This window comes from Arachis stenosperma, chromosome 3, assembly GCF_014773155.1.
Source record: "Arachis stenosperma cultivar V10309 chromosome 3, arast.V10309.gnm1.PFL2, whole genome shotgun sequence".
Taxonomy (NCBI): domain Eukaryota; kingdom Viridiplantae; phylum Streptophyta; class Magnoliopsida; order Fabales; family Fabaceae; genus Arachis; species Arachis stenosperma.
In genome coordinates, this window is record NC_080379.1 from 154,247,293 (window position 1) to 154,273,808 (window position 26,516).

Sequence of the window (26,516 nt, forward strand, 5' to 3'; positions counted from 1 at the left end):
ATCTTGGTGTGTTAGCTTGCTTATAATTTTTGGTTTATGTGATTTTTCCGCTGCTATTGGGTATTATTGTGCTGGTGTTAATATTTGTTGTGAGTGGATATTGTTGCTCCTCTGATTCTTGCAAGTAGGGAATTGTGTTTTATTCCTATCAATTGGCATCAGAGCTCAGTTTTGGGTATTTGGTTATAACTTGCTTGAAAGATGGAGGCAAATAATTCTACTAGGATGATAAGTTTGAATGGCACTAATTACCATCTATGGAAGGGCAAAATGAAAGATTTGTTGTTTGTCAAAAATCTACATTTACCCGTATTTTCTACACAAAAACCAGAATCTAAAACAGATGAAGAATGGGAGTTTGAACACCAACAAGTTTGTGGTTTTATTAGGCAATGGGTGGATGATAATGTTTATAATCACATTGCTAATGAGACTCATGCTAGGGCTTTGTGGAATCAAATTGAATCCTTGTATGCTTCCAAGTCTGGCAACAATAAATTGTACTTGTTGAATATGTTGATGAATTTAAGATACAAAGAGGGGTCACAAGTATTAGATCACTTGAATGAATTTCAAGGAGTTCTGGATCAGTTGTCAAGCATGGGAATCAAGTTTGAAGATGAGGTTCAAGGATTGTGGTTGCTAAATACTCTACCAGATTCTTGGGAGACATTTCGTATCTCTCTTACTAATTCTGCTCCGAATGGTAAAGTGAGCATGCAACTTGTTAAAGGTGGCATTTTAAATGAAGAGATGAGAAGGAAGACGCAGAATTCTTCGTCACACTCTGAAATGTTAGTCACTGAAACCAGGGGGAGAAATCAGAATAGAGTTCAAAAGGGTAGAGGTAAAAGCAGGAGCAAATCCAAGGGAAGATACAAGAATGTTGAGTGTCACTACTGTCACAAAATGGGTCACGTTAAAAAATATTGCTATCTTTGGAAAAAGGAGAACAAAGGTAAGCAAGAAAAGAAGGATGATGGTGGTAATGATCGTGTATCTTCTGTTTCAGATGATCTTCTTACTGTTGATATTGCTGATTATGAGTACAAGGTCAATCTTGTTTCTGATGATGAGTTCAGCTGGGTAATTGATAGTGGCGCCTCAATACATGTTACACCGAAGAAGGAGTTCTTCACTTCTTATACTCCAGGTAATTTTGGAGTGCTTAAGATGGGTAATGATGGTTTGGCCAAGGTTATTGGTGTAGGAGATGTTTGTCTTGAGACCAATATGGGAATGAAGCTACTACTTAAAGATGTTAGACACGCTCCAGATGTTCGCTTGAATTTGGTTTCAGTTAAAAGGCTTGATAATGAAGGCTTTGTAAACACTTTCGGCTTTGGACAATGGAAGCTTACTAAAGGCAACTTAGTGGTGGCTCGAGAAAAAGGTACTTCAAGTTTGTATGTGATGCATGCCATGATTGCAAAAGGTAGTGTGAATGCAATTGAAAGTAAAGAAGTTTGTAGCTTGTGGCACAGACGACTTGGTCATATTAGTGAAAAAGGACTTAGCTATTTGGCTAGAAAGGATGCTCTTTCAGGTTTGAAGAATGCAGAGTTGGAGAAATGTTCTCATTGCATGGCTGGCAAACAAAGAAGATTATCCTTCAAGAAGCATCAACCTTCAAGAAAATCAGAATTCTTGGAATTGGTGCACTCCGATATTTGTGGTCCTTTGAAGGTACGGTCTTTTAGTGGAGCTATTTACTTTATTACTTTTATTGATGATCATTCAAGAAAGCTTTGGACTTATGCTTTAAAAACAAAGAACCAAGCTTTGGAAAAATTCAAACAATTCCAAGCTTTGGTTGAGAGGCAAACAGGTAAAAAGCTTAAATGTATTCGCACTGATAATGGTGGTGAGTATTGTGGACCATTTGATGTGTATTGCAAGCAGCAAGGCATTAGGCATGAAAAGACACCTCCTAAAACACCTCAGTTGAACGGTTTGGCAGAAAGGATGAATAGAACACTGATTGAAAGAGTTAGGTGTATGCTTACTGAAGCTAAGCTACCTAAAGTCTTTTGGGGTGAAGCGCTACTTACAGCGGCTCATGTGATTAATCTGAGTCCTACAATTGCTTTGGACAATAATGTTCCGGATCATGTTTGGTCGGGTAAAGATGTCTCGTATGGTCACTTGAGAGTCTTTGGATGCAAAGCATTTGTTCATGTTCCAAAGGATGAGAGGTCCAAGTTGGATGTGAAGACAAGGCAGTGCATTTTTATTGGGTATAGTCAAGATGAGTTTGGTTACAGGCTTTATGATCCAGTTGAAAAGAAGCTTGTAAGGAGCCGTGATGTAGAGTTTATTGAAGACCAGACCATTGAGGACATTGATAAGGCAAAGAAGAGTCAATCACAAGAGAGCAGTGACTTGACTGATGTAGATCCAGTTCAGCCGCCTCCTTCGTCAGAACAAATAGAGAATCAATATCAGGAGCATATGCAACAAAATGAGCCTTTGGTTCCTGATGACCAGGAGATGGGAGATCCAATTGATGCTCCAGTTGATGATGATGCTGATAATCAACCTGAGCTACCTGAAGATCCACCAGGTTTCCATCCTAGGAGGTCTACTAGAGAGCGACGACCTTCAACGAGGTATCCTTCTAGTGAGTATGTAACATTTACTGATGGATATGTGACCTTGACTGATGGGGGAGAACCTGAATGTTATACGGAAGCTATGGAAGGTGACGACAATAAGAAATGGTTTGATGCAATGCAAGATGAAATGAAATCCTTGTATGATAATCAAACATTTGAGCTTGTGAAGTTGCCAAAAGGAAAGAAAGCTTTGCAGAACAGGTGGGTTTATAGGTTGAAGCATGAAGAAAATTCTCAGTGTCCAAGGTACAAGGCTAGATTGGTGGTCAAGGGCTACAGGCAGAAAAAGGGAGTTGACTATAATGAAATCTTTTCACCGGTTGTGAGAAGATCTTCTATTAGGACTGTTTTGAGTTTGGCTGCAAGTCTTGATTTAGAGATAGAGCAGATGGATGTGAAAACTGCTTTCCTTCATGGCGATCTTAAGGATGAAATTTACATGGAACAACCTGAAGGTTTCATGGTAAAAGGCAAAGAGGATCATGTTTGCAAACTGAATAAGAGCTTGTATGGCTTGAAGCAAGCTCCAAGACAGTGGTACAAGAAGTTCGAGTCTGTTATGGCAGAACAAGGCTACAAGAAGACTACTTCTGATCATTGTGTATTTGTTAAACAGTTTGCTAGTAATGATTTTATTATCCTTTTGATATATGTTGATGATATGCTTATTGTTGGTCAGAATGCTTCTAGGATTGATATGTTGAAGAAGCAACTTGCAATGTCATTTGCAATGAAGGACCTTGGTCCAGCAAAGGAGATTCTTGGCATAAGAATTGAGCGTGATAGAAAGGAGAAGAAACTTTGGTTGTCACAGGAGAAATATATAGAGACAATGTTGCACAGGTTCCAAATGGAGAAAGCAAAGGTCGTTAGTACTCCTCTTGCTACACACTTCAAATTGAGTTGCAAGCAAAGTCCATCAAGTGATGAAGAGAAGAAAGACATGGAAAAAGTTCCATATGCATCAGCCGTGGGTAGTTTAATGTATGCTATGGTGTGCACAAGACCGGATATAGCTCATGCTGTTGGTTGTGTTAGCCGTTTTGTTTCAAACCCAGGAAGAGAGCATTGGAATGCTGTAAAATGGATAATGAGATATCTTCGTGGTACTTCTAACATGAAGTTGTGTTATGGAAGTGATAAGCCTATTCTAGTTGGTTACACTGACTCAGACATGGCAGGAGATATTGACTCTAGAAGGTCCATTTCAGGCTTCTTGATCAACTTTGCGGGTGGAGCTGTGTCTTGGCAATCAAGATTGCAAAAATGTGTTGCTTTGTCTACTACCGAGGCCGAGTTTATTGCCATTACCGAAGCGTGCAAGGAGATGCTTTGGATGAAGAAATTCTTGAAGGAACTCGGGTCTACTCAAGAGAGGTATGTGTTGTTTTGTGATAGTCAAAGTGCTATACATCTTGGTAAAAATTCTACTTTTCATTCTCGGTCCAAACATATTGATGTGAGGTATCATTGGATACGTGATGTTTTGGATGCTGAGTTGTTGGAACTTGAAAAGGTTCATACTGATGAGAATAGTTCTGATATGATGACCAAGGCATTACCAAGATGGAAGTTTGAAGTTTGTTGCTTAATCGCCGGATTGGCGGTTACCTCCACATAGTCGTGAGGGGGAGATTTGTTGGGTTTTTGGGCTCCCTTCCTATGTGGAGAAAAAGCCCAAATGCTAGTATCCAAGCCCATGATTAGTTGAAGTGGCTGAGGTGAGTTAGGGTTGAGAGAGAGAGAGGTCATTTGCAAGGAGAACACCAAACACTAGAAAGAAAAGAGGAGAGAAAGTCATTTTCGCACATACACAAAGCTGTCTCTGTAAATTGGTCACTGCAGATTCGTTAACCGTTGGATCGAGCTCAAATTTGGACAGTGTGTTCTACATATCTGGTTCTTTGATTTCACCGTTCGGATCTTCAATTCGACATCTGTAGCTGGAGATATTGGCCACGCACAGTAGCTCTGTTTTTGTGGTATTTTCATCTTCTTGTTCTTGTTTTGAAAGCTTTGAAGCTTGGGTTGTTTGGCTTGTTGTATGCACGTTTTGTGCAGTAATTTGTGACTCTCTTGTACCCTATTTTTCATCATACTGAAGCTATATCCTGGTCTTGGTGACTCGTGGTTTTTACTTCTCTCATTGAGGAGGTTTTCCACGTTAAAAATCTTGGTGTGTTAGCTTGCTTATAATTTTTGGTTTATATGATTTTTCCGCTGCTATTGGGTATTATTGTGCTGGTGTTAATATTTGTTGTGAGTGAATATTGTTGCTCCTCTGATTCTTGCAAGTAGGGAATTGTGTTTTATTCCTATCATTCTTTCCCCCTAAAGTTTACTTGTTGAACATATTGTATTTACAAATTTAGTAAGGGTATGTCATTTGTAAGATTTTCTTTGTGAAACTCAAACAAACAAAAGACCATTATTCACCATATATTATGTATTGAGAGAAAAATATATGAGAAAAAGAGGTCATTTTTGTATGTCTGATAAAAAGCTCATATATCATTAGGAGGTAATATTATTTAACTGTAACTCAGTAAAAGGCAGGTATTGGATCCATGCATGTATTCTCAAAACCAATTATCCGATCTGAAAAAAACAACTCCACTTAGTTTTCAATTGCCCCTTTAAATGTGTGTCAAAAATAGAATAATATCACTTTATCATATGCAAGCAAGCTAAGACAGAGCATGCCTTTCAGTTATTCTCAAGTGTGCATGAGTATATATTTTTTTCAGTAACTGATAATTAAACCCTTAACTTTTATAGAAATAAGCAATAAATGCAGCAATAAGGTTCTGATTCTCATCCTCGATCTAAGCTCCTATAACATAAAAACTAAGATTTTACTATATCCAGATTAGCTAAATGTCAAAATGAAATCAGTGCAAAAAGAAAAAACTGTCTTTTAATTTATGAGTAAATGATCAAATTCATATTTAAAATATTATTCACTCTTTAAATTAATTTTTAAATTTTTTAATTAAATTCGTCTTTTAAATATTTTAAATTAATTACGTTGGTCTTTTTATTATTTTTTTTGTTGACATACAATATCAAAATTTTTTTGATATGGCACGTTAAGTGACACTACACTTTACATTTAGAAGTCTTAATTGTTTATTAACACGATAAAATTATGAAATTAAATTAAATCAAAATTTAATTGAAAAATCTTGAAGTATTGAAATTCTTTAATTTAGAATTAATTTAATTTAATTTCATACACTTATTATGTTAGCTATCAATTAAGACTACTAGATGTATTATAGTGTTACTTAATGTACCACATAATAAATTATAATACGGTTAGTAATAGAAATGAAGAAAAAACTAGCATGACTAACTTAAAATCTTTAAAGAGAATGACTTTAATTAAAAAAATAAATTCTGACAACTAATTTATAAAACGAATAATCTTCCAGAGATTAATTTAACTATTTATTCTTCAACTTATAATTCAAATTAGAAAACTTAAAACATTTTTTTGTTTTGGGAATTTTTTGTTGGGACTAAAGTTCTCCCAAATTACAAGCCATGTACACTTTATTAGACTTTCGAAAAGAACTTCCATTGATATATTCACTCTATAGTCTTATTAAGATTTTGTTCACTACTGTTGTATATACTAGCAAGAAAAATAACTGCGCTATATCTCTAAATTATGTCCATTTTTGTCTCTAAACTTATTAAGAACATGATGCAATCCAATATTCTAAACTTTCTTCTTTTGAATGAGCGTATATGTGCTATATGAAAAAGTAAACAAAATGATTAACTTATAAAATTAATAAATGTTTAACGTTAGGTCAATTTGTTTAGTTTAACACTACTATTTCATTATCATCATTATTATTATTATTATTATTATTATTATTATTATTATTATTATTAAATCTTTCAAATAAAATAAAAATATATAAATTACTACTTAATTTATTGATAATTAAAATTCAAATATAATTCAATTTGAATATGTATCTATCAATGGAGTTGGTAAAGTTCTACAAGAGACTTGCACATAATAACGGTGGACCGATTCTACGGCTGATAATCAATTAAACAAAACAGAATTAAGCTTAAAGCTGAAGAATTCTTTTTATAGGAAGTGACAAATCATGAAAAAAGTACAACTTTAGTAATAAAAAATCCAATTGACGATAGGTATCTGTTGGCACCCCTCTTGTCACTTTAATTTTATTAATGATTTTTTTTCCCAATTGAGATCGAATGATAATTATTAAACTAAATAACAATTACCTTAGAGCATATCTGTTACCATTCTCTCGATCTGGAGTACTCCATGGATATGAAATCTTGTTTTTTCTATATAAAGTTATGGTTGATTACTTAATACATATAAAAGAAGGTACCTAAAGGAATTTCATAAAGCGGGGGAACCAAAAAGAATATGAGGCATCATTGTGGTATTATTAAAGTATGAGAGTATGTATTATGACTCCTCACACATCTTACTTTGTTACAAAATTTTCTCTTTTTCCTTGTTTTGGCTAATCAATCAATGACAATCTATTTCTATATCTTATGACACAAGATTTGTTCCTGCTTCAAAAGGGTTCCTTCTTTTTTGGTACCTTTGAATCCAATCTTGCACCATTCATTCACACATTCATATGGCTCCTTAGAGTTAACAATTAACATTGATCTAGCTAATTAATCAAAATATTAAATATTAGATTCTTTCATAGCTGGTGGGAAGGCCGAGTAGTATCATTTAAATAGAATTTATCTAACTTGTACCTTTTTAAAGCACATGTTAAGATAATAAATTAAGATGTTTTGTTTTTGAAAATTTACAAAGTTTAAGTTTTTAATGAATTTGTTTGTCATTTATTAAATAAAAACATTTAAAATATTCTATTAATAATAATTTTATCATGTATCTTTAGAACACATGTTAATTAAACTCATTTAAATATAATAATTAATTCAAAATCAGTTCAATTTTTTAATTTAATTCAAATTATTTTAAGAATAAATATTATTTTTGTCACTAATATTTTAAGCCAAACTTTAAAATTTTTCTTAATGCTTTAAATATTCTATTTAAATTTCTAATATTTTAAAATGATTATAATATTATCTTATCATCAACTTTGTTAATAATTTTTAACGGATATAATATATATATTATATATATATATATATATACACACACACACATTATAATCCATTATGGAAAAATGATTTCATATTGCGGTTAGTAAAAAGATAAAAAATAATACTAGCATATATGAGAGAACAAAATTTAATTAATATTTTATATATTTCTAGTGTTAATTTTTGTATTTGTTTAATTTTCTATTTTTTTACTAACAATAATAATATGAGGTCAGTTTACCACATGTTCACAGTAGATTATAACATCTACGCGTGCATCTCTATTATAGAATTGTTTACAAAATTGATGATAGAATAATATTATAACAATTTTAAAATATTAGAAATTTAAATAGGATATTTAAAATATTATAAATAACATTAAAATTAAATTTAAATATTGAAAGCAAAAATAATACTTTATTATTTGAAGAGTGTTAAGAAATTAGTAGGTTTTGTAATTTGTAGCCATCAATTAATTATTATTAATATTTTTAATGGTATAAAATTGCAACTAATAGTATGAAATTGTTCATTTTTTTACTGATTAAATGCTGGTTAAATTTTAATAAAAATGTTGGTCCGTTAGACTTTCTCTTATTATTTTTTGTATTTCAAACATATCTACTATTCTTGATTTTTTTTTTTTTTGAAATCTAAAGTGTGTTTATGATTTTTAATTTTAAAAATAAAACGAATTTAGAATAAAGACGGAACTCCTTAGAGAAGACGGGACAATGGTCCCCAAACTTTTAAATTTTTTTTTGTTATAATTTATATGTAAATTTTAGTTTAATTATCTTAAAATTTTTATTGTAAAATTAATTTGTGGCACCTCTCTTAATTTCAGCCTAGTTCCATCCTTGGTTTAGAATGTAAATCTTAATCAATTGTATACTTTTAAACCTTTTGTCTTCTTTACCTTTACACAAAATGATCTTTGAAACAATATTTGAATGGGATGGAAGAAAATTTAGACTAGTAAGAGAAAAGCATTGTCCAACAAATTAGAGGCGAGTATAGACATGTGTCATATCCTTGATTGTGTTCCATCCAAACATATATACCCTCTTAGTATTGTCAAGCTCTGCATGCGTGTTAGATATGAATGAAATGTTCTCGTTTTGAGAGCAGACAAAAAGGATTTTTGGTTTGGGGTGAAAGACGTTCAGATACTGACTTAACCATATAATATAGGTGAATTATATGGTAAAGATGTAAGTTTACAGATCTTTCTTTTTATAGGATGAAAGAGAGATTGAAAAAGATAGGGTCCACACTTTGAATAACAATAAAATAATCAAAAATAACTATAAAAGGAATTTATTTTCTCTCTCTATACCACTTCAATCTTTATAGTAGAGTGCCCCTATAATATAATGCTAGTTGACATTTGATTATTCCCAAAGTTATTATAATAATTAATAAGGAAGAATAATGTCCAATATTGATATAAGTTGTAGCCAAACCAAAGATGGGGTTGAAAACAAACTTTGCTCAGCATTTTGTGTCAAACCAGAGAGTAAAAAAAGGAGAAAAAAAAGTATTTGCCAAGATATCCACCACCGAATACAATGATTAATCTCTTCGTCACAGATCATCCACTTAAGAATAAACGGGTGGTGACCACAGAATACTTTTTATGTCCAAAGAGATATTTGAAATTTTGAATTCTTGATTAAAGGTCACATCCGCGCGATTAGATGAATTGAACTCTCGGTAAAAGCGAGGAGGACGCTTTAATTTTTTATAACAAAAACTAGTTCCAAACAAAAACTCTAAATGAACAAGTTCAAGGCCCAATTTTTTTAAAGAAACAAGAAAAATTTTTTCTCGCTTAGCCTTTGCCACGGCCTTCCTGAGGTGGAACTCCTCACCTTGAAGGCCCATTGGATTTTAACAAGTAAAGATTAAAAAATAAAGTAAGGCCTTGTTTTTTAAAATTGGGGCCATATTTTTAGTACAAAGGCCTTGTTTTATAACCACTGACCGATGGTTAATACCTAAAAAAACCATTGACTGATTTTTTATAAAAAAGAATAATTATTATTTGTATCCATGAAAAATACAGACGCTGACAATATACCAATATAAAAATAAAACGACAATTATAACCACGAAAGATGACCTTCGTGTGTCAAGAGTACTCGGACTTTGGTTACGCCAATTGGTCTGTTATGGTACTTTTGGCACACGTAAGCCATCTTCCGTGGTTACAATTATCGTTTTATTCATATATGGGTACATTTGTCAGCGTCTATATCTTTTATGGGTACAAATGGTAATTTATTCTATAAAAAATTGTGAAATAATAAATTATAGCTTAGTTTGATAATTTTTTTTAAGTAGTTTATAAAAATTGACTTTCAAAAGATAGTTTTTTAAAAGAGTTTATCTATTTTAGTCCCCAAAGAATTTCGAATCAGATACTTTAGTTCCCAACTAAAATTAAATACTCGATTGATCCTTAACAATTAATTTTGTCAATCACTTAGGTCTTTTGCACCATCAACTTTAATAGAAGACAAAATATTGCCTGATAACTCTAACAGGAAACAAAATGATCTTTGACTCCCTCTATTTGGAAACGACATTATTCTCTCCAAATTTTCATCCTATCTCGCATAACCCTAATAGTCTAACATTGTAACTTCAAGCTACACATTGCTTTGCAACTTCAATGTTCACAACAAAAAAAAATTTCAACTTGTTCTCAACCAATTCATACTCAGGAAACTAATGTCTATGTCTCTCAAGTACTTGTCATCTTCGATGGATCCCATAAATCTAGACACTAAGGTTGATTTGTTAAGACCTGTCGTTGTCGTCGCCATCTCCCTCCTCCTCTCCCGTATCATCTCCATGGCTACATTGTCCACCACTCCGATCGCTTTCTTCGACTTCTTCTCCGAACCGATATTCAGTAATCGCTTCAGTTTCCATATGAGAGGTGACGACGACATTGTTCGCTATATTGATAGTTTGGAAGCGAGGTCGAAGCTATCTGCCAGTTTGGTCTTTAGTAGAGAAGAAATGAAGCACTCGGGGTCCATTTCAAATTGGAATTTGCATATGATGTCGAAGGAGAATTTTCTCATGATGTTCTAATGTCCAACAATCTATATTGCTTGTCGGGAGTGGAGAAAAGCGTGCTCTTGGGGTAGTTATGGAACTTGATCTTGAGAATGTAGTGGACGTTGTCAAGGTTGGAGGTGGATGTTTTTGGTGGGTGAAGTGTGGAGGAAGTGGGTATATCAGTCACAGAGATTTAGAAAGTGTGTGGTTCATGACATGTTGAGATAGGTGTGACATACGTGGCAGTTACACTATGGCTTGATTTTGGAGTTAAACAGGAGGAAGAAGAAGATGAAAAAGAAGACTGTGAAAGTGAAGAGAGAGCGTATGAATGTTAGGGTTATGTAAGATACGATAGAAATTGGGGGAGAATGACGTCGTTTCTGTACAGAAGAAGCAATGACTATTTTATCCTCCGTTAGAGTTGTTAGGGGCCATTTTGTTCTCCATTAGAGTTGACAGAGTCAAGAATCCAAATGACTAGCGAAGTTAATTGTTAAGGATCAATTGAGTAATTAATTTTAGTTGAGACTAAAGTGTCTAGTCCAAAATTTTTTAAAAAGCAAAATAGATAAATACTCTTTTTAAAAATTATAGCATCTATGTTTAGTAAATTAAATTAAAAACAATTTTTAATAAATACAAATAACAATAAGTATGTTTAATAAAATAATTTTTAAAATTTAAAAATATTATAATAAATATTAATATAAAAATTAAATTTAAATATTAATTAATGTACAAAATTATATTAAATTTTTATTTTTAAATAAATTTTTAAAAATTACAAATACAAATAAATAAATTTTTTAATTTATCAAACACAATACGAATGATTGAAAAAGATTTACCAAATTTTTTTTTTTTGTTATAAAAGCCTGTATATGATTTATGAATACCAAGATTGGTTTTGATAACGACATTATTAGAATAGAGCAACACGTGCTCCTTCTAAAATACTGAGTATTATTCATTGATTAATATTGTGATAAGGATGAAATGGATAACTATAGATAATTCATCTTTTTCATATTGAAATGCTATGTTATTAAAGTTCTTATATTTAATGATAGTGAAAAAAGAAGCCTCCTTAATACAATAATAATACAAACAAATATTCTCTCTTTGTATATTATTAATATAATAATATATTATCTTTATAGTAATATAATAGTATTGATAAATACTGATAGTAGTGTTTTTCTATTTTATTACCTCTTTTTTATTTATTTTACAACACGTTATTAGCACGAGATTCTGATCAAATTTTTAGGAAGACTCGGATAACAAATTTTTATTATGTCGAAACTCTCTCATCTTGAATTCAATGCTCTTGATATATCTGGAAACAATTATTTATCATGGATATTAGATGCTGAAATCCATCTTGATTCAATGGATCTTGGAGATAATATTAAGGCTGAAAATAATGCATCCCAAAAGGATAAAGCCAAAGCCATGATTTTTCTTCGTTGTCATTTTGTCGAGGGATTGAAAAATGAATATCTCACATTAAAAGATTTTGCAAATCTTTGGAAAGACCTTAAAAAAAGGTATAATCATCAAAAGACGGTGATACTTCCTCAATCCCGATATGAATGGACGCACTTGCGTCTACAGGATTTTAAATCCATAAACGAATATAATTCGGCAATGTTTCAAATCACCTCACGAATGAAATTATGTGGGGAAAAGATATCTAATAATGATATGTTAGAAAAAACTTTCTCGACTTTCCATGCCTTAAATGTGCTATTGAAGCAGCAGTATCAAGAAAAGAGATTTAAAAAATATTCTGAGCTAATTTCTTGCCTTCTTGTTGTTAAATGCAACAATGAGCTGCTCTTACAGAATCACGAAGCGCCCCAGCTCGCGCCGCTCCATTTTCTAAAGTAAATGCGGCAAATCATTACCCCAAAAAAGGTAAATGGTAAGGTTTTGACAACAGAAAAAATTATGGAAGGAAAATGAATTGTTCAAAAGAGAGGATCTCACCAGAAGTGGGATAAAGAAAGAAATATTGGGCAAAATAAATCAACAGAGGATATGTGTTTCTGTTGTGGTGGAAAGGGTCATTGGTCGCATACCTGTCGTACACCAAGGCACTTAGTCGATCTTTATCAAGTATCTTTGAAAAAGGATGACAAAGGAAAGGAAACGAATTTTGTTTCAAATGATGTTAAAAATTTTACCACTCATTATGATGTATCTGATTTTTTTGAGGATCCTAAAGGAAATATTGGTCATTTGATCAATGATGGAATAGTTTAATATGTGGAATTGTTAAGTATCCATGTAAATAAATAATGTAAAGAACTTATTGTTAAGTTTTATTCTTTATGTGTTTAAGTTTCAAATATAATGTATATAAATAATGAAATATTAATGTTTACAAATTTTGAAATGTTAAATGTGTCGAGTTTTAAATAAAATTTTAGTGTATGACATTATTTTTATGTACAGTATTTTTTAGAAAAATAATTCAGATCAAGTATTTAATTTAACAGTGCATACTACTCATTTTATTATTATTATTTGTCTTTGAAGAGAATGGTGATGCGTGAGCATCTTTTCTATCTTTTCCTAGTGAATTTGCATCTAATTTGTTGAGTTTAATAAAGAATTAATTATATTTTAGCCACTATGGATGCTATTTTGAGTTTTGTGCAATTTTATTTATTTTAGGTAGCATTCGACTGGATTTGATGGAGTTTCTGCAACTTAAGATTTAAAGGAGATAGCAGCGAGGAGCGACGCGTATGCGTGACTGACGCGTACACGTGATTTGGAGCTTTCCATGGTGACGCGTGCGCGTGCCTGACGCGCACGCGTGAATTGAAGATTTGCTGACTGACGCGTCCGCGTGACTCGCGAAAAAAAACCATCGACGAGTACGCGTGACTGAGGCGTACACGTGACATGCGCCACGTGCAGAAAATGCAGAAAAAGTTGAGGGGTGAATTCTGGGCCCCATTTTAGCACCTAAGTTAGGCGCAGATCCAGTGAAGCCAAGTGGTCCCCACGCTACAAGACGCGGAGTAGTTAGTTAATTCTGATTTAAATTCAAATTTGATTTTAAATATTATCTTTAGGAAAAGATATTATCTTAATTTTAGATATTAGATTTTAAATTAATTAGGATTAGTTATAAAATAGGGAGACTTCTATTCCATTAGGGGACATTAGGGGGATTCCATTAGGAAATTCTATACAAATTTACATCTCACATTCCATGAGCAACTAATCCTCCATTGTTAAGGTTAGGAGCTCTGTCTATTTGTATGGATTGATTTTATTGCTTTTTCTATTTTAATTCATGTGTGGATTTATAATTTAAGAATTGTTTTCATCCTTTATTTTATGAATTTGGGTGGAACGGAAGTATGACCCTCTTTCTATTTGAGTTCTTGTAAAACTTGGAAAAGCTCTTTACTTGAACAACAGCTTGAAAACATATTCTCCTAAATTTAAATTATCTGGATTTAACGGGATACGTGACATATAATCCTTTTATTTTTGGGTAAATTAGAGTTTTTGTGGCATGTAAACTAGAATTTGATCATGTAGCTTCTAATTGGAATTAATTGACCAAGGAATTGGCAGTTAATAAATTTTAGAGGAGACTAAAAAGATCTAAGGAATTAGGGTCTAGTCACATATAGTTTGCCATAAATTAAATCCTACATAATTAAAATAGTTAGTAAGAAAAGTTAATCCGGAAAAATAGATAACTCTTAAGCCTTAACAGTTTTCTCCATATTTTATTCCCAACTTATTTATTTGTCTATCCTTTTTATATTTTGAGTTCGAATTTAAACCTTTTAAATATCTCAAAACCCTTTTCTGCTTGCCTAACTAAGCCTATCAAATACTATTGTTGCTTAATCCATCAATCCTCGTGGGATCGACCCTTACTCACGTAAGGTATTACTTGGTACGACCCAGTGCACTTGCCGGTTAGTAGTGTGGTTGTAAAATACGCACCAAATGGCAAGGACATATATTAAAGATATTTGCCTTGCAGATAGTGCAAGTTCGCACACCATTCTCAAAAGTAATATATATTTTACCCATCTTGTGCCAAAAGAAGAATATGTTAATACTATTATTGGCTCAAGCAATGTGATAGAAGGCTCTGGAAGAGTTATAATTTTGTTTCATGGAGGAACAAAATTCATAATAAATAATACACTATTATCTACCAAGTCTCTAAGGAACTTATTGAGTTTCAAAGATATTCGCCCAAATCGATATCATATTTAGACTATGAATGAGGGAGGTCATGAGTACTTATGTATCACAACTCATGATTCAAATAAAAAGGTTATATTAGAAAAGTTACCCTCACTTTCATCTGAGTTATATTATACTAAGATTAGTGCGATTGAATCACAAGCTATTGTAAACCAGAAGTTTACTAGCCCAAATGAATTCATAACTTGGCACGACCGATTGAGTCATCCGAGAACAACTATGATGTGGAAAATTATTGAAAACTCCCATGGACATTCACTAAAGAACCAGAAGATTCTTAAATCTAGTGAATTTTATTGTGCTGCATGTTCTCAAGGGAAGTTAATTTTAAGGCCATCACCAGTAAAGATTGGATTTGAGTCCCCTGAATTCCTAGAAAGGATTCAAGGTGATATATGTGGATCTCTTAGATATTTTATGGTCCTGATAGACGCATCTTCGAGATGGTCACATGTGTACTTATTGTCTTCTCGCAACCTGGCGTTTGTGAGATTACTGGCTCAAATTATTCGATTAAAAGCACAATTTCTAGAAAATCCAATCAAAGCAATTCGTCTTGATAATGCTGGTGAATTTACATCCCAAGCATTTGATACTTATTGTATGGCTAATGGAATAAGTGTTGAACATCCAGTAGCTCATGTTCACACATAAAATGGGTTAGCAGAATCACTTATTAAACACCTCCAATTAATTGCTAGACCCTCGCTTATGAGAACAAATCTCCCAACCTCGGTTTGGGGGCATGCTATTTTACATGCTGCAACACTTATTCGTTTGAGGCCAACAAGTTACCATAAGTTCTCTCCTATGCAATTAGCATTTGGCCAGTAGCCAAATGTTTCCCATTTAAGAATATTCGGATGTGCGATATATGTTCCCATTGCACCACCTAATCGCACCAAAATGGGACCCCAAAGAAAATTGGGAATATATGTTGGATATGATTCTCCCTCTATAGTAAGGTATCTTGAGATACAAACTGGGGATGTATTTAAAGCCCGATTTGTGGATTGTCATTTTGATAAATCAAAATTTTCAACATTAGGGGGAGAGAATAAACTTCCTGAAAAAGAACTTAATTGGAATGCATCATTGTTGATGAATTTAGATCCTCGATCAGGGCAATGTGAACTAGAAGTTCAAAAGATTATACATTTGCAAAGAATAGCAAATGAATTGCCTGATGCATTTTTCAATACAAAGAGGATAACCAAGTCTTATATACCAGCAAAAAATGCCCCAATTCGAATTGATGTCCCAATTGAAAAAATTGCCACCGAGGTAAATACACGCCAGAAGCGTGACAGGTCTGTCGGTTCCAAAGACAAGAGGTAAATACTATTCGTGTTGAAAAAGATATAGTAAAGACACCTGCAGTTGTCCAAAATTCTGATATGGTTTTAACACCAGAAGACGTTCAGGTACCTGAAAATTGTGAAAATGACGAGATCTCGATATATTATGTCTTTACAAGAGAGAAATGGGACCGAAATAAGACAATTGTCAATAAAATATTTGCGTATAATGTGGCATTAAATATCATGCATGAAAGTAAGGATCTTGAGCCATGATCAGTTGAAGAATGTCGACAAAGAAATGACTGGCCAAAATGGGAAGAAGCCATGAAGGTTGAGTTAAACTCACTTGCAAAATATGAAGTCTTTGGACCTGTAGTCCGTACACCAGAAGATGTAAAACTTGTTGGATATCGATGGGTATTTGTGAGAAAATGAAATGAGAAAAATGAAGTTGTGCGTTACAAAGCTCGACTTGTAGCTCAAGGTTTTTCACAAAGGCCCGGTATAGATTATGAAGAAATGTATTCCCCTGTAGTGGATGCAATAACATTGCATTATTTGGTCAGTTTATCTGCATATCATAATCTGCATATGCATTTAATGGATGTGGTAACAACCTATTTATACGGCTCATTAGATCGTGATATCTATATGAAAGTACCTGAAGGACTAAAGATATCTAAACCATCCAATGAATATTCACAGGGGTTATACTCATTCAAATTGCAAAGATCTTTATACGGTTTAAAGCAATCTGGACGAATGTGGTATAATCGTCTTACTATGTATCTGGCCAAAAATGGATTCAAGAATGATGATATCTGCCCATGTGATTTCATAAAGAAATCTGTATCTGAATTCATTATTATTGCTGTGTAGGTTGATGATTCAAATATCATTGGGACTCCTGAAGAGATTCCAACAATTGTTAAAACTCTAAAAGAAGAGTTTGAGATGAAAGATCTTGGAAAGACTAAATTTTGTCTTGGCCTGCAGTTCGAGCATACAAAAAATGGGATCTTTATTCATCAAACAACATACATAGAAAAGATCTTGAAGATATTTTATATGGATAAGTCACATCCATTAAGTACCCCAATGATTTTAAGATCTTTGGATGTGAAAAATGATCAATTCCGCCCTTAAGAAGAGAATGAAAATATCCTTGGTCCTAAACTACCATATCTTAGTGCCATTGGAGCGCTAATGTATCTTGCTAATAACACACGACCCGATATATCATTTGCTGTGAACTTACTAGCAAGGTAGAGTTCCTCTCCAACCAGAAGACATTGGAGTGGAATCAAACGAATCTTTCGATATCTTCATGGAACGATTGATATGGGATTGTTTTATCCATATGAATCCAAGTCACAATTAGTTGGCTATGCAGATGCTGGATACTTGTCTGATCCACATAAAGGGAGATCTCAAACAAGATACCAGTACAGCTATATCATGGAGGTCCACAAAACAAACTATTGCAGCAACATCCTCTAATCATGCTGAAATACTAGCGATATATGAAGCTAGTCGAGAGTATTTTTGGATGAGGAGTTTGATCCAATATATTCTATCATCACGTGGATTGATTGATCAGAAGATAGCTCAAACTGTCCAGTTTGAAGATAATATAGCATGTATTGCTCAACTTAAAGACGGATATATCAAAGGTGATAGAACAAAGCATATTTTTCTCAAATTCTTCTTCACTCATGATATTCAAAATCAAGAGACAATTGATATCCAATAGATCCGCTCAAGTGACAATCTGGCAGATTTATTCACAAAGTCACTCCCAAAATCCTCCTTTGAAAGATTGGTACATGAGATTGGGATGCGCCAATTTCGAGACGTTAAATGATGTCGACAAGAGGGAGAGACTGTACTCTTTTTTCCTTAGTCAGATTTTTTTCTATTGGGTTTTTCTTGACAAGGTTTTTAATGAGGCAGTTCCCATCACAAAGGATTTTGTACTCTTTTTCCTTCACTAAAGTTTTTTCCATTGGATTTTCTTTAGTAAGGTTTAACGAGGCATAATCCTAAATGGTCATAAAAGGGAGAGTGTTGCGATAAGAATGAAATGGATTACCAAAGTTCTTACATTTAATGATAGTGAAAAAATGAGCCTCATTGCATATATAAATAAAGGTTAAACCTCATTGAATAACACACAGTTACAACAATAATACAAACAAATATTCTCTCTTTGTATACTACTAATACAATAATATATTATCTTTATGGTAACTAGTGTATAAAAACTCATTTTATAGGATACTCATTTTATAGAATAAAATATTTTATTACTATTTTATATGTAAAAAAGCTATTATGTATGTGTATTTAAATAAAATTCATAACACTATATTACTGTTATGCATCAAAAAAATATAAAATACTTAATACAAATAATTTTTATTGTAATCACATAATCAATGCTTAATAACTATGCTATGGAATCTCTCGCAGTTTGCACATAAATTTTTACCATAATGATTACATTACTATATGCCTAATATAAAATTGTTGGACTAATCTTTTAAACAATGTATGTTTCATCATACAATATCTCTTATATACGATATCCGTCCAATGTTTCAAATAAGTATCTAGTATAGTGAATTACTTAAAACTCATTCATTTAGTTCAGCGGATTACAGAGAATTCAAGTGCACATAATTGAGGGATGAGATTTATTTAAGATCGTATCAAACTTCTTCAAATATTTTACATACGAAATGAAATGGTCAAATTTGTTAATTGCATTTTTTATGGAATTTTCATCCTTTTAAATTCTTTATTTCCAAACAAAATACTTAATTGAAAGAAAGATCAAATGATTACAGTCATCAAAGCAAAACAATCCTATTTCAGCATTTTGCACCACTTTTTTCTTTATATGCCCTCTTATATACTTCATATCATGCATAGTTTCTAATTCTCGTTATTATTCAATTTCTTCCATGTATTGTCCTTTAACAACATTAATGTATGTAGGACATTCAATAGGTAAGAAGTTTTCGAATAATATTCCTGAATAGAATTATCTGAAATCTATCAAATTCAAACAAAGAAAACTTTTCCAAATAATAAGCACCGAATGCATAGGCCTTTTAAACAATTTACAAAGATGAAGAAAATATTAGAAAAAGAAATGAATCAATTGAAACTAATACAAAGCATATATATATATATATATATATATATATATATATATATATATATATACACGAAAAAAGAGAGAGAAATAATAGCTAATAAATTAACATTTTTGAACATAGCTTTAGATGATGTACTGAACTGACATAAAAAGGTAAGAGTGAAAATAAAAGAACTCAATTTATAATAGTGAAACTTTTCAATTGCAGAAACTTGCACAAGATAGTTTGCCTTTTTATCTGAGATAATTTTGATAGTGAAAATAAAACAAATAAATAAGAAAAAAAGAGAGAGCGTAATCTAAAAACAAATCTAAATCAAGCATTGGCCAAAAATCAACAATAGAGAAGGATGAGAATATCATACTCACACATTATTTCATTTTTATTTCAATTTTTCGAATTCCATCACCATTTTTATTTCATTTTTCGAGTTCCATCACCATTTGCTCCAAATTTCACATCTTTTCAAACAACAAATACAAATATTTTTTTAACGTCACATAAGTTTCAAATTGAATTTGAGCACTTATGCTCCAAATATTATTATCTCGATACATATTTTAAGCATTGATAACAGTTAAAAAGACAAATATCAACAATAAATAAAACCTTCTAAATTTTTGACCTTTTTTGCGAATGCAGTCAATTTGGCATGAATTTGCTATTGCAGTCCGTTCCTCCGGTCAACTCTCCAAATCACCACCTAAAATAAACAAAGTAACATACTTCTCAGTCTTGGAAAAATATTGCAGTTCCAAAGAAAACCATAATTCATTAATTACTCATAATTTATTGTCAAACAAACAACACAATGCAACAACATCTTCATCCACCTAAGAATGAAAACTAATACAACTGTTCTCAGTTTTAACAAAAATCAAATTTACAAAAGCCAGTGTGACAAATCAAAGAAAAAAAATAGTGAAAGAAAAAAAAAATAATTAACATAATTATTCTTCAATTACTCTTTATTGATATAGACAAATAACGTAATACAACAACAAAATCTAGATACTTATGAAAGCTAATAGCACACTAATAAAAAAGGGTGTTAAGATCAACATAAAAGATACTGCTTCATTGTTTTGTACCTTCTCAAGCAGAAAAATAATGCTTAACAAAAACAAAAAACTTACTAAATAAATAAAAAGAATAATCTAAGAATATCAAAGGTTAAAGAGTATTGGAGATAAAATAATAATAATAATAAAACCTTTTGCTTCCTATAAAAGATACTGCTTCATTGTTTTGTACCTTCTCAAGCAGAAAAATAATGCTTAACAAAAACAAAAAACTTACTAAATAAATAAAAAGAATAATCTAAGAATATCAAAGGTTAAAGAGTATTGGAGATAAAATAATAATAATAATAATAAAACACCTTTTGCTTCCTATGAGTTGGCACTTTACAGCAAAATAGAATCAACTCAAGATATCTATAAGAATTGCACCCACCATTTCCATAAGCTATTCAGTATCTTCCTATGCTCTCTCTATTAATCCATACCTGACCCTTCACCATTCTTCCCATGTCCAAAGCCAATGGTTCATTCTCATCCGGTGCATTGGAATAAACCTGAAGTATTTATTTATCATTGTATTGGTAAACTTATATATAGGTGTTAAAATTCAAATTTCTAATCATCATCAAAAGAAACTATTGTTACCTTGTGCCATTTTAATTAGCTAGAGAATATAAGTGTTTTAATGAAATCAAGTTCTAGTGGGTTCACTTTGAAAATTTATACACCCTATATAAACAATTATTGCTAGATATATATACTATATAAAACAGTTCTTGCTATGGCAACTTCCAGTGTGTACCACTATTACATCATCCATTTCTAGTATCTATAAAGAAACGGAAATGGATCCTCTCCATTTTTTCTAACACTTGAGAGAATAAAGTGTGATCTCTCACCTTTAATTCTATAAGTGGGACCAAAATTAAATAGGAGAGAGAGAACAATGAAAGGTGAGATCCTCCATTGGACACCATCCAGTTTTTTTTCCACTGGAGAGGATCCACTCCCATAAAGAAACTGCCATAATATAGAGCAATTCGCTATTGCCATAATATAGAGCAATTAGTAGTATTTTTCTATTTTATTACATCTTCCTTGTTTATTTTACAACAATCAGAAGAAAATTAAAATTAATCAAAGAAAGAAAGAGGTAGAATGGCATATCATTGAAAGATCAACCGTAGTATCCAAGCTTACGCCAAGTTATTTACATAACCAACAATGAAATGATGGATTGGAAAAATAACGATTGCGTTGGAGGCGATACATCATCGCTCATTGCATAATGCATAGATAGAGAGACAAGAACAACAGCTAAGAGACATTACCTGTGGGGTTACGACTTACGACATGATGTATGCACGGAAACTCTTGTTTTTATTTAAAATCATATTTGAGCCACATTTCTTTCTTTCTTGTACTAAATCCATTAACTCTCTTCTGGCATTTAATCTGATGGGGAACTTAGTTAATTTAAATTTCATATTTTATCCAAGGATTCTAGTTAAAGCTACGTTGTTAAAGTTATTAATTAGAAAATTTTTAATATTTTTCTATGTTTGAAATTTCGTAAAAAGAAACAAAAGGTGGAAGTAAAAAAAAATAGAATTTTATCATTTTCACGTTTCTTTTAAAATTTAAAAAAAATTACTGAAAATAAAAAAATGAAAGCACAACAATACCTAGTGTCTTGTACATTTATTTTCCAAAAAAAAATTCACTAATAATAACTTTTAACACGTATTTTTTGGTAGGACACATGTTAGTTAAATGCAAAAACTAATCATCTCGATATATATACATATATAACACAACTTGATTTGATGGCCAAACTTCCTTGGGAAATAAGAACAGGATTACCAATAAGAAATGGGGAGACATTCTAGTGAATTTGGTTGAAATGAGAGGTCAATAACACAAGCAACCCAAAAGTAACAAGGACTGGACGTTCAATAGGTCATATATTACAAGAATTGACATGTCCTTGTTTTACATTATGCCTTTGTTGGGAGAAAATGCAATGCTTCCAACTCCTCCTTTATTTCCTTTAAATTGATGAATAAATGATACCTTATAACAGAATTGCGAAAATAAAGTTAGGCTGTCCTACTCGTTGTCATCATTTTGCAATTAGTTGAATAATCAAGGTCATCAACTCATCCCCTATCAATTTGTTGCATTGGAAAGATAGGATATGTTCAAATTCAATGATTAGTATTGTTCCACATAAATGAATTATTTAATATGAAATTTCACATGACAAATCATGTATTGAATTTTATTATTGACTAGATATTTTGTGAGCCTCTCAATCCCATACTAACATTCAACAATGAAAACTAACATGTGATAAAATCATGTAAAATAGTAACAATTGCCAAATTGTCAATGACAATAACACTATATTTAGGGATACAATATGAAGAGTGGTAACAACTGTAATAGACATAAAGCAACAATTATTTCTCTCCCCTGCTTTTTCTCCTTTTTCACTAGCAACTTATTCTATGTATGACAATTCTGGATACGGAACGATGCACAAACACTCTTTTGCTTAAGTATAAAACATATCAAATGGGAGATGAATGGAGAATAGAAAGTCACTGAGATCCCTTTAGCTTCTTGGCAATCTCAGCAAAGTACTTCCCCTGATGGAAAGCCTGAGCCAATTCCAACTCAGTTGGCTGTCTGGAGCCGTCCCCGGCAAAGGTACCAGCACCATATGGGGAGCCACCCTTCACCTTCTCCATCTCAAACATCCCAGCACCAAATGTGTATCCAATCGGCACAAAGATCATCCCATGATGAACGAGCTGAGTAATGGATGTCAATCTGTACAATTTCACAATCGGAAAAACAATTAATAATTAAGTTTGATCAGACTTATTTTTAGATTGATACGTGACTCCCACATCTACCTGTGTGATAAAATTTAAGTGTAAGTATGCGGAAGATAAGGCAATGTAGTTCACAAATGTCTATAACCAGCATTAAAAAGACACTCATGGGGGAAAATGGCAAGTAATGGAAGCAAAATTGGACAGGTTCGGAAACTCACGGGGTGGTCTCCTGTCCGCCTCCTTGAGAACCGGTGCTGTAAAAGATTCCGGCAGGCTTTCCTGCTAGTGCCTGTGTACGCCATAGGCCTCCAGTTGCATCCAAGAATGCCTTAAACTGAGCAGCCATGAGTCCAAATCTCGTTGGGAATCCAAGCAATAATCCATCAGCCTCAGGTAGCTCATTGGGTGTAATAATCGGCACATCACTCTTTGGAGGTGCTCCCATCTTCCCAAGTACCTCTTCAGGTAGTGTTTCAGGTACCTGCATGTGTTAACAATATTATAACTGCAGCATGCAAATTCCCAAAAAATTCTTAGAACAATGAGTTCTAAAGAAAGGATTTATAACAAGATAGATTTTTCAATACAAACCTGCCAGAGTTTTGCTTCTACTCCTTCCACCGAAGCAGCACCCTTTTTAATCTCTTCAGCTAACTTCTCAACATGGCCATACATGGAATAGTAACTAAACATGCCATACAATTTTAATCAGATTCATGCCAGTGCCAGATCATAATACTACACATATAGTATGACTCACTTCCAATCACTATTAGATTGCATATTGCACCTACGTGGTTTGTATTGTAAATATATCCCCTAAATCAAAGGTACCTTTAATGTTGAAATTTAAGTCAATAATACCCAAGCTCAAAGTCAACCCAAACTAAAGTGAGATTTTACCTATTCAGGATTATACTAATGCCAACCACTAAAGCATGAACAGAGGGTTATGGTGGCACTATGCTATCACTAAGAAAAAAACACGAGCATGCTAATAACAGACAAGACATAATGACATTGACAAACACTCATCTCCACAGTAGGAACCCATTTAGCAAAGGCTCCATCATTTGCATTAACAACAGAAATTGGTTGGGACTAAAGAAACATTTTTCAAAGAAAATTAAATGTTTTCATTAGAAATTCAAGGCAATGATAACCAAATAGCCAAAATCCTTATAAATCATCTTTAAGTGTATGTAGCTGGAATAGTCATCAATAATGATGAATTGACAGGACCACACTCTATAAGTGTGTGGGGCTTGCACTATTCTTTCAAAGGCTTATTGCTCTTCTTTACAACCTTATTGTGAAAAAAGGTAGGTAAAGAGGCTTCAGCATCATTTTTTTTAAATTTCCTTGCAGATCCAGCAAAATGACCTTCAACCCCTCCCACCAATTAAAAAAAAACCCCACTTTTCCCAATAGCAAATTCCTCAAAATCAAAACCATGTTCCTCAGTTTTTTCTAGCTAACATCCAACCTTGCATGTTTCCCCAAAATGAGAAAAAGGGGAAATATAGGTCATCTAGTTCACATGATTCTCTAATTTGGCTTCAATTGATTCTACATAGTCCAATTTCTCAATCTATTGCAAAAAACGACGCCTAACAAGACAAACAGCAAACACCTCAATTTCTCATGTTTTCAGAGAGATGATTCTCATCAAAGAAATAAAATTGATGCCTTGATATGTCAAAAAGGAGAAATTGGATGAAACCCAAGATTCAGAGGAAGCTAACAAGTGAGAAATTATTGGACTTGGCGAATAAAAAGGTTAGAAAGAATGATGAGGCAATGAAAACAGCATGAGATAGAAGAAGAAAAAGAGAGAGGGGAGAATAGAAGAGCTTACACAATGTAAACTTTAGTAGGAGCCATTGATCGATGTTGCTCGTGGCTTGAGCAGAGTGAGGAGAAGAAGCTCTTAGACGAAGAAACGAAAAGAGAGTGTGTGTTTGTAATTGGTAGATGAAAACGTTGACAGGGCACCTTTGATTATATATACTCTTTTTCTTTCTTAGGTGGGTGTTTGGACACTATTAAATTAATAATTGTTTTTTTAGTGATTTTTTTTAATTTTTAATAATTTAAAAGATATTAAAAAAATAAAAAGTATTTTTTTAAAAAATTATAATTTATATTTTTTTAGAAAATTTTTTTAAACAAAAAATATTTTTACGTAATAAATAAATAAAAAATATTTTTATATTATTATATATTTAAATATAATTGATAAATATTTTTTATAAAATATCTAAATATAAAATTATTTATATTTTTTTATAAAATTTATTTAAAAAATAAATCGAAAATATTTTTAAAAATCATCCAAACAAACTCTAATCTTATTATCAAACATTATTTTTTGTTAAAAAAATCTTATTAAATTGTTCTAAAACCACTACTTAATAAAATGTTTGCTAAAAAAATTTTACAGAAAAGATAAATAAAACCGTTTAATATGCTTTTAATTGTATTTATTAAAAAAATTAAAAAAATCTCAATAATAACAACTTTAATCAATGCATTAAAAAATTAAGAATGTTTCTTACTAAAAATCGATTATTTATTTATTTTTTGTTAATTAAATAAATTTTGATTTTGTATTTATTATATTTTATATTAATAATGATTCAAATTTAAAGTTTAAAATTTATGATTTAAAATGTTTTTATTTTAATAATAAAATTAATTTTTAAAAAAGTGTTACGCTCCTTATTTTTTTAGAGGGTATTAATATTAGAAAAAAAATCTAATAAATAAATCTCTAATTGGTCAAACTGTTACTATTTGCATTAATAAATGGATTAATATTAATAAATGCTAGGCCATTAGGGACCAGTAATTTTTGTGATTGTTAGCCATCAACTAGTCATTAATGATGATTTGATGGTGTGAGATTGGTGTGAGATTTCATCCAATGGCTCACCTTTCTCTCCTGGTTACATGCTGAACAAAATTCAATAAAACTGCTTGCTCCCTAGACTTTTCCATATTTTTAATATATATGCGCCAAAAGAAAATAAAAGATACGTTATAGACCATTTTTAAAATTTCATTATTATAGCAAAAAAGAAAAATGATCATTTACCAATGAAAAAAACGA

At 31.9% G+C, this 26,516-nt stretch overlaps 1 protein-coding gene across 1 annotated transcript; it reads right to left on the bottom strand.

Moving 5' to 3' along the window:
- Positions 1 to 22,889: 22,889 nt before the first annotated feature.
- LOC130970391 (NAD(P)H dehydrogenase (quinone) FQR1) lies at positions 22,890 to 25,404 on the bottom strand. The gene is made up of 4 exons (XM_057896467.1): positions 25,263 to 25,404; positions 23,996 to 24,089; positions 23,623 to 23,885; positions 22,890 to 23,396 (listed from the first exon to the last, which is right to left on the bottom strand). Exons 1-4 carry the CDS (start codon positions 25,286 to 25,288, stop codon positions 23,165 to 23,167), a joined length of 615 nt encoding a protein of 204 aa, XP_057752450.1. The 5' UTR covers positions 25,289 to 25,404; the 3' UTR covers positions 22,890 to 23,164.
- Positions 25,405 to 26,516: the final 1,112 nt, after the last annotated feature.